General features: G+C 41.8%; 1 protein-coding gene across 5 annotated transcripts in view; it reads right to left on the minus strand.

Moving 5' to 3' along the window:
• Window positions 1-8,749: 8,749 nt before the first annotated feature.
• MRO (maestro) overlaps window positions 8,750-10,832 on the minus strand; it is a 28,097-nt gene continuing 26,014 nt past the window's right edge. For all 5 annotated transcript variants that reach the window (XM_011969047.1, XM_011969046.1, XM_011969042.1 and 2 more), the window contains 2 exons: window positions 9,673-9,780; window positions 8,750-9,006 (listed from right to left, as the gene is read on the minus strand). In XM_011969047.1, coding sequence (XP_011824437.1) covers window positions 8,953-9,006; window positions 9,673-9,780 — 162 coding nt within the window. In that variant the 3' untranslated portion in view covers window positions 8,750-8,952. The remainder of the gene's footprint in view (window positions 9,007-9,672; window positions 9,781-10,832) is intronic.

The following is a 10,832-nucleotide window of genomic DNA, read 5'->3' on the forward strand; positions in this document are numbered from 1 at the left end:
ATGAAGCAGAGGCCTCCTCTGGCTGACGTCCCTGTCAGCCATAATCACAGCTAGAGCACCTGTCTCCCAAGGAACATTCCACAGCAGCTGAAGAGAGATGTTAGCTCATACCGGGCCAACAGTGCAAGCGGAATCTTTCAGACAGTCCCAGGCAAAGATCAGCAGTTCTTAATATAGAATGCCTCCTCATATAGATCAAAAGAATGCAAAGGTCCTGGTGAGTCTCCAAGGCACTGAGTTCTTAAGAATGTAATTATGGATTGGAAGAAGCTAAGTCCCTAGAGTCCAAAAGTTAGTTGTCAAATTGTAAGTGCCGAGAGAGAGAGAAGAAAGAAAGGAATCCTGGCTAGATTGGACTATTTGTCATGGTGGGATGGAAGTGGTTTAATAGCTGCTTTGCTGGATTTTCTAGCACTCCTTGAAATACAGGTTCCTTGATAAGTAGTGCGTATTTGGAAGACTTTCTGTTTCTGCAAAAGCGTTACTCAAACCCTGTACACACACACACACACACACACATAAATATGTACTCCCCAAATTTTTGGAATCAGTGACACCTAACAGTGTTGAAGACATAAGCCAAAGAAATATGCTTAAATTTGGTAATAAATGAGTCTCATGGCAGGAGGGAGATGTACCACAATCCTAATTGACTATGTAAATACAACTCATGCTGTTAAATTGTTCTAGAGAGGGCACAACAGCATGAGGTACTTGCAGTTCTTCCAGCAGCCTTCAAACCTGCTGTAACGGGCTATGAGCAGATAATACCCCAGCGGCAGAGCATGAAGACTAAGCTGAATAGTACATGTTCACCTAACAGAGCTTACCCCAAGTGAAAGGGCTTTATTAAAAAGAGCAAGGGATGTGCTCGATAGGCTCTGGGGGTGGCTGTGTTCACAGTAGGGAAGGAGGGGTTATGTTTTGAGATGAGAAATGGTTTCCACCCCCTCACCACACATACCCTGCATGAAATCCCATCCTATCCAAACCCTCCATTGGGAGAAACCAGCTGAGATATCTTGCCCACTGTCTCTTTCTGCAAGACTCCACATGTCACAGAGGCTCGATTTACTCCACTCAGTGGAGCCAGGGCAGGACCAGAAGTGGGGAAAGCAGAGGAGTGAACTAGAGACTAGGCAATGGCTTTGCCTGTCTGTTTGTTGCTTGTTTTTAATGATTTGTTTAAAGCCCATCCGTGAAAATTACTGACAGTATTTCTTCAGTTAAGAAATCATGAACTGCTCTCTTACCTAAAGAACTTTGAAAGTAGAAGCTCTAAAGTTCAACTTTCTGCCACAGGCTGCCTGCCATTGGCCACACCACAGGCTCCAGCTCCAGAAACACACAGAAGCAGAGAGGGCAAGATTTGAACACCCCTTAGAGATGGATGAACCAACCCCACCAGCTCAAACTTCTCCCCATCCTATAGCCAGCTGGGGGCAGTCGCACAGACAGTTGGAGACAGTCTTGCATCAATGCTGGGGAAACCGGAAGTTATAGGTTTTAATTTCTTAGGCAGACCTCATTTGTTCACATCTAAGTCTCCATCTTATTTAATGAAAAGCCTTGGGAAATCCAAAATGGGAGGCCAGCCCTTACTTTTCTTGGGAAAGGTAAGAGTGAGCAGGTTAATTGTCAAGTCCTGGAATAATCACAGATCCAGGTAGGGCAAAGGTCTGTTAAGATTAAACAGATTTAACTATGCAAATAATTACCTTCATAATAAAACCCTCTCTTCGTTTACTGATAGTTAATCGGAGGACACCAGACATAAATATAAATCATTTAACCATGTAAATAAGCAAACTGTGTTTACTATAGGAAATTGTGTTTGTTCCCTTAAGTCATAAAATTTTTATTTAGGAAATTGAATTTGTTCCCTTAAGTTGTAAAATAAGCTCACTAGCTTTGAATTAATTTAATCCACCAGTCCACACAGTGTGTAGATCTTACTCATCAGAAAATCTCACATTCCTAGACTTCCTCTTCTCAGGCTTATTGGGAGCTAGTAAATCAACTGTCACTCTAGTAGATTTAAATCCAAACATATAAAATTTTCATTTTTCCTTAATGGAGTTTAATTAGTTTTTGACTTAAACTTTTTTTTTTTTTCTTTTTGAGACGGAGTCTCGCTCTGTCACCAGGCTGGAGTGCAGTGGTACAATCTCAGCTCACTGCAAGCTCCACCTCCTGGGTTCACACCATTCTCCTGCCTCAGCCCCCTGAGTAGCTGGGACTACAGGCTTGCGCCACCACGCCCAGCTAACTTTTCTATTTTTAGTAGAGACGGGGTTTCACCATGTTGGCCAGGATGGTCTCCATCTCTTGACCTCGTGATCCACCCGCCTCGGCCTCCCAAAGTGCTGGGATTACAAGGCATGAGCCACCACACCCAGGCTACTTCAACTTGATCTTACTATTAGAGTAACTTAAAGGAAAAGAGTCAGGTTTTCCACAATTTCTGAATGTTATTCTTTCTATCATACCAAAAAAGTTTGGATGTAACTAAATTGTACAAAATAGATAGGTGTTAAACTTGTAAACTGAATCCTATTTGACATGTAATGGGTACTTAGTATCTGGAACAAACAACCTTATGTAAAATAATGTATCTACCTAATTTTATTGAGTTTATATTTTTAAGATATTTATGTGTAGTGATTACTTGGTGCTTTTATTTTTTATTTATTTTTATTTATACTATTTATTTATTTATATTATTTTATTATTATTATTTATTTTAAATTAAAATCTGTGGCACCTGGCCACAAGTAGGCTGGGCACAGTGGCTCACACCTGTAATTCCAGTACTTTGGGAGGCCGAGGTGGGCAGATAGCTTGAGGTCAGGAGTTCAAGACCAGCCCGATCAACACCCCGTCTCTACTAAAAATGTAAAAATTAACGGGCATGGTGGCTTGTGCCTGTAATCCCAGCCACTTGGGAGGCTAAGAAAGGAGAATTGCTTGGACCGAGGAGGCGGAATTTGCAGTGAGCAGAGATGGCGCCACTGAACTCCAGCCTGGGCAACAGAGCAAGACTCTGTCTCAAATAAATAAATAAATTGAGATCTGTGTTAACATCTTATTTCATTCTCTCCACCCTTCACCTTGTATAAATAGGCTCCAATCATGAGTGGCAATCATGCAAATAGGAACACTCCATTTGGGAGTAATGTTCCACAATTTACACAGACTGTCTCATCCGATCATCAGAGTCTGTTGTGCTGTGGGTTTTACCTCCACTTGACAAGTGAAGACCCTGAGGCTCTGAGAGGTTATGTGACTTGCTCAAGATAAGCAGCTAGTAAATGATAGAGTCAGAGTGTAAAGCCAGGTCTTCTGATACCAAATGTAGTGTCCTTTCGGCCGCCACGATGTCACATTTGAGATTGAGCTTCTCTCCTCTTCCAGCGTCTGGTCATATCTGCTGATGCAGTCAGGCCGGCATGTTGAAAAGCTTTGGATTTCTGATCGCATTTTTGCTGTGGCAAAGGCACGTGCCTCTAGCAGTGTCGCTTAGGAAATGACATTTTTAACTCTCTGATCCGCATTTCTGAAAAACATTTTCTTCTTGCAGGGAGACATTTGGGCCATTACCTAGTTAACATTTGCAAACTGCTATAGGAAATTCATCTGCTTGAAAGGAACATGATTAATAGCATCACCCTCAGAAACAGAAGGTGAGGTGTTAATTATTAACAAGAGCTTGCTTAAAAGATACAATACGGAATTCTTAACAGAGCTGTTGGGAATATTAGGATGGAATGAACAGGATCTATTGAAACCACCTCAAGAGTGTAAAAAGGCACTGCTCCCGCTCTGAGCAATCACACACCCGAAAGGGTGGAGTGGGAAAGAACCACTTGCTATTCTCATTGTTATGATTCTTATCTTTATAAAAATTCCAAAACCTATCAGGTGACAGATTCCTACTTGGTCAAAAAGCCAGCATTTGCAACTCAATGAATTCAACCAATCTTTACTGAACACCCATGTCAGGCAAGACTCAAAGCCACATTCTTGGAGAACTAATAAAGGATACGGAGGCTATCTCCAGGACTGGTGGATCAGGGTAACGCTCAAATACCAATGAACCTGTCTGAAGACCTGGGCAGCTTCAAGAAGAGCAGAAATACTATCTGGAGAGTGTGTTAGGAATGAGGAACAAAAATAATTAACATTTCCTGAGCACCTTCTATGTACCAGGAGTGCTCAGTGTGACTTAATTGAATCTTTGCAGCCCAGCAATTCTATGCATTGGGTTATCGTCTCCATTTCACAGATCAGCACACTGAGGCTTGATGCGCTGATTTGCTCACACCTGGCTAAATGGTAGAGCCAGGCTGCATCCTCCTAGCAGCTCTGCTCTACCTCTGAAGAAAATGGCATTTGGAATCAGGCCAGGGAATGGCTGATAGAAACAAGGAACTGGAAAGTTTTCCAGACAGTAGGAAATGAGGGAGCATCATGGGAAATTCTAGGTTGGTGTTTATTATAAGGAATCTTAGAAGTCTGGCTTGGGAGTCTGTGCTTAACTTGGTAAATAGTAGGTGTCTTTGCATATCAAATCATCTCTCCTCAGTAAATTAGGATGTGTTGGATTTATCTAGAACCCAGGGTTCTTCTGAAACCATTTAACATGTAAATAAAGGAACAAAAGATTTACTCTACTGTGGTCAGACAGAATTAATGTAAGTTCAGTAACATAAATAAAATGATAATCATAAGTCACTTTATTTGTCATCAAGTTATATTATCAACAGGTTATTGTCATCAACAGATTAAAACAAAATGTCTCAAAAGGACAAAGGCAAACACATACTACCGAGGGTAAACAATGACCATCCCAGGCTTTCCAAGCATGTATATCACTTACACTCATGGACTTTTTTTCATTTGAAAAGGGCACTTTTGCATGTGTTTTATAACTATAAAAGTAATACATGCTCATTGCAGCAAACTTAGAAAATGCAGAAACGCACAAATATCTGTCTTCCATACAACACTAACTGCTACCTACCCTACATAGCTGTTTCTCACTTTCCAAACACTCCAGTGCTTTTTTATAACGTGTAAAGCGTTCCCCCAATTAAGTAGTCTATTGACTGGAAGTTCACAGGCTTCTGCTCTCATTGATTAGCAGAATTGGTCACACCTGTTAGATTCTCAGCCACCTCCTTTGTCATTTTCTCTCCTCTCTCTCCACCACTTCCCTCTCCCCTTTAAGAAAGACCTATCTCAGCCTGATGCAGTGGCTCATGCCTGTAATTCCAGCACTTTGGGAAACCAAGGTGGGCAGATCACTTGAGGTCCGGAGTTCGAGACCAGCCTAGCCAACATGGTGAAACCCCATCTCTACTAAAAATACAAAAATTAGCTGTGCATGGTGGCAGGCACCTGCAATCCTAGCTACTCAGGAGCCTGAGACAGGAGAATCGCTTGAACCTGGGAGGTGGAGGTTGCAGTGAGCCGAGATCGTGCCATTGCACTCCAGCGTGGGTGACAGAGTGTGGCTCCATCTCAAAAATAAAAATAAAGAAAGAAAGACCCATCTCATGAGTGCCAGAGACACAAGGGACCAAGCATAGGTCTACCCTGAGCACTTAGCATGGGGGGCGGGGCACTTGAACATTCCTTTTTTCTGTCTTTCATTCAACTGCTCAATAAGGTTCAAAATTAATATTCAAAATTAAGAAATGTCAAAACATTACCTTTGGGTTGGCATTCAAATAAACACGGGGAAGGGGAAACTTGAAATGCACAAGCATAAAAGTAACCTGTACATTGGTTATAAGGAATGAAATCGATGACTCTCACTTGTCAAAATGGGTTCCTCCCAGGAAGGAGTGACAGCTTCAGATGACTTTCTGACATTTTCCCCTTATCAACATTCATTTACAGAGTACTTTTGCAGTCACCAGGGAGATACAAATGATGTCCAAGATAGAGCCCTGCCTTCTTCCATAGTTTCAATCTTAACAGGAAAAAAAAAAAAACCCATAAAAAGACATATAGGGAAACAAAAAAAAAAAAACCTTTCAGATAAGATGTAAGTGGTATAATATCGCTAGAATGTTCTAGGAATTCAGAGACTGGAGCTCTCCCTGACTGGGGGGGTCAGGACTTTGACCTAGGCGTTGGAGTACAAATAAGATATACATGTGAAATGTGTGCGTGTGCGTGTGTGTGCATGTGAGTCCAGGTGGATGTGCACAGGTGAGGGGACTCAACACAGAAATAGCAGATTGAGCCAAGGTGAGGGGGTGTAGGAGACCAAGACATGTTGAAAGAAGAGAAAAGACCCAAACTTGGCTGAAGCAAAGAGAGTAACAGAAGAAAAGGAAGGTTGAAAGCCTGAAATGGCAGACTGAACGTTGGACTTTATTCCCTCTGCAATTTGGAATCATTTAGTCATTGAGCAAATGTTCCTTAATCACGTGGCCAGGCCCTGTGATAGGTATGGTGAGAAACAGAAAAAAACAAACAAAACAAACAAACAAAAACAACATGGTCCCTTGCTCTTGCCACCAAATTTCATGATAACATAAATTTCTGGAAATAGAATTTAAACTCAAAGAGGACTTATGAAGAGCAAAACAAAATTAGCCAAGATAACAGTTAATAATAAGGAATCTTCTTTGGTTACTTATTGCTGTGTGACAAATTATCCCAAAGTTTAATGACTTAAAACAACAATCATTTGATTCTTTGTTCATGCTTCTGCAATTGAGATGGGCTTGACACAGACGCTTGTCTCTTTTCCATATGGTGTCAACTGGAGTAGCTTCAACAGCTAGGGTCTGGCTGGAAGGGACAACTTGTGTCATGTGTCTGGGCTTCGGACTCTGCTGTGGGTTGGTGTCTCCATTCTCCTTCACATGGTGATCTCAGGCACTCTCCTTTGTTCCTGGTAGTTCCACTTCTTATGTGGCAGCTGGCTTCCCCCACAATTCAAACGAGGAAACTGCCAGGGTTCTAGGCCCAGCACAGTGCCATTTATCACAATCTCCTGATTAAAGCAAGTCACAAAGGCAGCCCAGATTCAAACAGAAGGGACTAAATAAGGACATGAGTATCAGGAGGCATGACTCCTTGGGGGCCACCAAAATAAAAGGTTACTGTGGAATCTTAAAGTCAAATAATTCAACCACATCTTCCACAATTTTAACCAATACAGCGACGTTAACTGCATAGGTTTTTCTACTCTATACCACATAACCCCACCCATCTCACCTTATCCCCACCTTTTTGAATGCCAGCCACATGCAGTCATTTCTCAGACCACTCACTGATCACTTAATGGAACTGCATCAAGTTTAAACCAACCTTGCAACAAAATTTCGAAGAGGCCAACATCCGGGGAGCAGGTGCTGGTAGGGGCAGGGGGCTTACCCCTCAGAACCACCCACACCCTCTTGAGCCTGTGTCCATCCTAAAATCTCTTGCTGTCATGTTCTTCAGATTCAAAACAGGAAGGAAGAAAATCCATTCCTGCCTGGCACTTGCCACTCCGTCTGCCATCTCCCACATCCTCATCTCGCCTAGGCCTCTCCTCACCCCCACATCTGTGTCACACCACCCTGTCCCTGGGAGCTACAGCAGAAAATTGAGTTCCTGATTCTCAGAATGCTGTTTAAGATCCTGCTGTAGTTTTTATAATCTCTCGTGTTTTAAATTGTCTTGAACAAAACACTCTGGGTATGGCCTGGATACTGAGTTCAGGGGTGGTACCAGAGTTTCTATAGAAGCCTGGGATGCAATCTGGTTGGAGGGAGGGTGAGCGGGACTAAGAGATTTTTCTTGTGATTTTTATGAGTGATGTGACTCCTCAGATAACTAGGATTGATCACCAAAATAATTGGCATTAATAGCCAAAAAGTAATTAATAAAAACATACACTCAGCTCACATAAATTAACGAAAATGTATACTTAGTACATATAAAAGCAAAAGTTAACTGGGCTTAGTAGAGGAGCAGAAGCAGAGACGTTTGCGTTTGTTTTGTTTTTAACATTTCTAACCATCCATCAGTTATTCCACGGACAGGCAGGATGGCATGGTTATTGAGTATGGGCTCAAGAAATCAGACCATATGCATTTGAATTCCAGCTCCACTGTTTACTGAGTTATCTGGGGCAAGTTACCTAATTTCCCTGTGTCTTAGCTTTCTATCTATAAAATGAGAACAATAGTAGTACTTACTATCTCATAGGGTTGTCGCAAGTATTAAATAGAACTTACAAAAAGCACTTTGACCGCGTCTACTAAATTGTAAGCACTCAGTAAGTGTTACCTACTATTGTTATCCCTTAAGTTATCATGAGCGTGAGGATTTTCAACACAGGCTTTATATATTTTTTTCTCTCTATTAATTCTTGTTTTGGATGATCTTGAAAGCAATGACTGTTTACAATTATGAGACACTAAAGATACCCCTGCAAGCCACCTTCTTGGTATCTTGGCCAACTTTAAATAAATCTTGGCAAGAAAAGGTATCAATAGCAAATACACCAAAAACAAAAACAAAAACCAGAAAAAAAAAAAAAGCAGAAACAAAAAACAAAAACCTTAAGGTAACAAGTATTGTCCTAAGCCTCAGAAATTGAGTGTTAAAAATAAAAGCTAGGTGACAGAGGTGAACCTAAGAAAGAAAAAGCTGAGAAATAAGCACTGAATCTATATACACTTGGAATGTTTTAAAGAAAGTGTGTACCTGCTCATCAAATTTGTATGGGGAGGAAATGAAATAAGTGAAAGCAGTCTAGAATTTTACTTTAGATATAATCATACAATTCCATGTATTATTTTTGCCTTTGATTGCTCTCCCAGCACCCTCTTTTCCATTACAATCCCAAGAGGCAAGGAGAAGAGGCATCCAGTGAGATAAAACAGGGGAACACGATGGCTCAGCAATGCCCTCACATAGAACCATTTCCCTGCTGCTCTGCGCTTACAGAATTTTATTTGCGTAGAAGAACTGCAGGATCTCTGGATGATAATGGCTCTGAAAGAAATTAGCAAAGGTACGCGTGAGGGCGGGATTCAGCAAACTTCCTTGACTATGTAACTAGTAGGCAGTGGTCAGTGCAGGGCACGTGGATAAGCAGGACAGGTGGAGGCATCACCTGCGTCCAGCTAGTGACCTGAACTGGAACTGCCAATATATCTCGTGCTTGATCCTCTAGGCGTTTTGTCATTTACGTTGTATGACGGGTCAATTACAATCAAAACATAGTTGGCTTGGCTGGGCATGCTGGCTCACACCTGTAATTCCAGCACTTTGGGAGGCCGAGGCAGGCAGATCACTTGAGATCAGAAGTTCAAGACCAGCCTGGGCAACATGGTGAAATCCCATCTCTACTAAAAATACAAAAGTTAACCGGGTGTGGTGGCACACGCCTGTAATCTCAGCTACTCAGGAAGCTGAGGCACGAGAATCGCTTGAACCTGGAGGTGAAGGCTGCAGTGAGCCGAGATGGTGCCACTGTACTTGCTCTGGGTGACAGAGCAAGACTCTGTCCAGAAAAAAAAAAAAAAGAAAGAAAAAAAACATAGTTGGCCTGAGTCATTTTATGGGGGGTATCTCTTTCTTGTGCTTGGCCACCTTCCGTGTTAACCACCAGGAGGGCAGGGACCGGAAGAGAATTCTCTCCTACCCTGGCTCACTCACCAGCTGCCGGTAGAGCTTAGTGTTCCTTTGATCTTCTTCGCTCTGGAAGCTGTATTCCTTCCTTAGTTTCAGATATGGAGAACAGGCTCGAAATGTTGTTTTGCAAGCCTGAGAAAAATAGTGTTACTATTTTATTTATTAGAGCATTCTATAATCCCAAGCAAGGAAAAGTATCCCAGAGGATTGCACCCAATCTGTGGTCAGGGGGCCACTGAAAGTGTGAAAGTAACTTCCAGGTAGTTTCAACATTTGAATCTTAAAGGATGTATGCTTATAAGACGGCCATGTCTATAATTTGGGGACTGGCGGGAAGGGCATAGCTTTATAGTTGAGCACAGCCCTTGTTATTATCTCATCAAAAGTAGTACTGGATTCCGAAATTTCATTTCTCTCTCAGTAACTTAAAGAAGGCAAGTGGTTTGGTAGAAAGCTTTTCTCCCAGTTGGTTTGAAACGTTCACCAAGTCCCACTCCAAAGCTGGCCTGAAGTTGATTCAACCTTGTTAGGACACATTTTCTCCAAGAATACAACAAAACTACCAGAAGAAATTAATAAGTCATGGGTGGAGCCAGGCGAGGTGGCTCACGCCTGTAATCCCAATACTTTGGGAGGCTGAGGCGGGTGGATCACCTGAGGTCAGGAGTTCGAGACCAGCCTGGCCAACATGGTGAAATCCCATTTCTACTAAAAATATAAAAAATTAGCAGGGCATGGTGGCGGGCACCTGTAATCCCAGCTACTCAGCGGGTTTAGGCAGGAGAATCACTTGAACCCCAGAGGCTGAAGTTGCAGTGAGCTGAGATCCCACGATTGCACTCCAGCCTGGGCATCAAGAGCAAAATTCTGTCTCAAAAAAAAAAAAAAGAAGAAGAAGAAGAAAGAAAGAGAGAGAAGGAAGGAAGGAAGGAAGGAACGAAGGAACAAAGGAGAAAGAGAAAGAAAGAAGAAAGAGAGAGAGAGAGAGAAAGAAGAAAGAAAGAAAAAGAAAGAAAGGGAAAGAAAGAAAGAAAAAAGAAAGAAAGAAAGAAAGAAAGAAAGAAAGAAAGAAAGAAAGAAAGAAAGAAAGAAAGAAAGAGAGAGAAAGAAAGAAAGAAAAAGAAAGAAAGAAAGAAAGAAAGAAAGAAAGAAAGAAAGAAAGAAAGAAAGAAAGAAAGAAAGAA

The sequence above is a fragment of the Mandrillus leucophaeus genome, unplaced genomic scaffold (assembly GCF_000951045.1).
Source record: "Mandrillus leucophaeus isolate KB7577 unplaced genomic scaffold, Mleu.le_1.0 Scaffold87, whole genome shotgun sequence".
NCBI lineage: Eukaryota > Metazoa > Chordata > Mammalia > Primates > Cercopithecidae > Mandrillus > Mandrillus leucophaeus.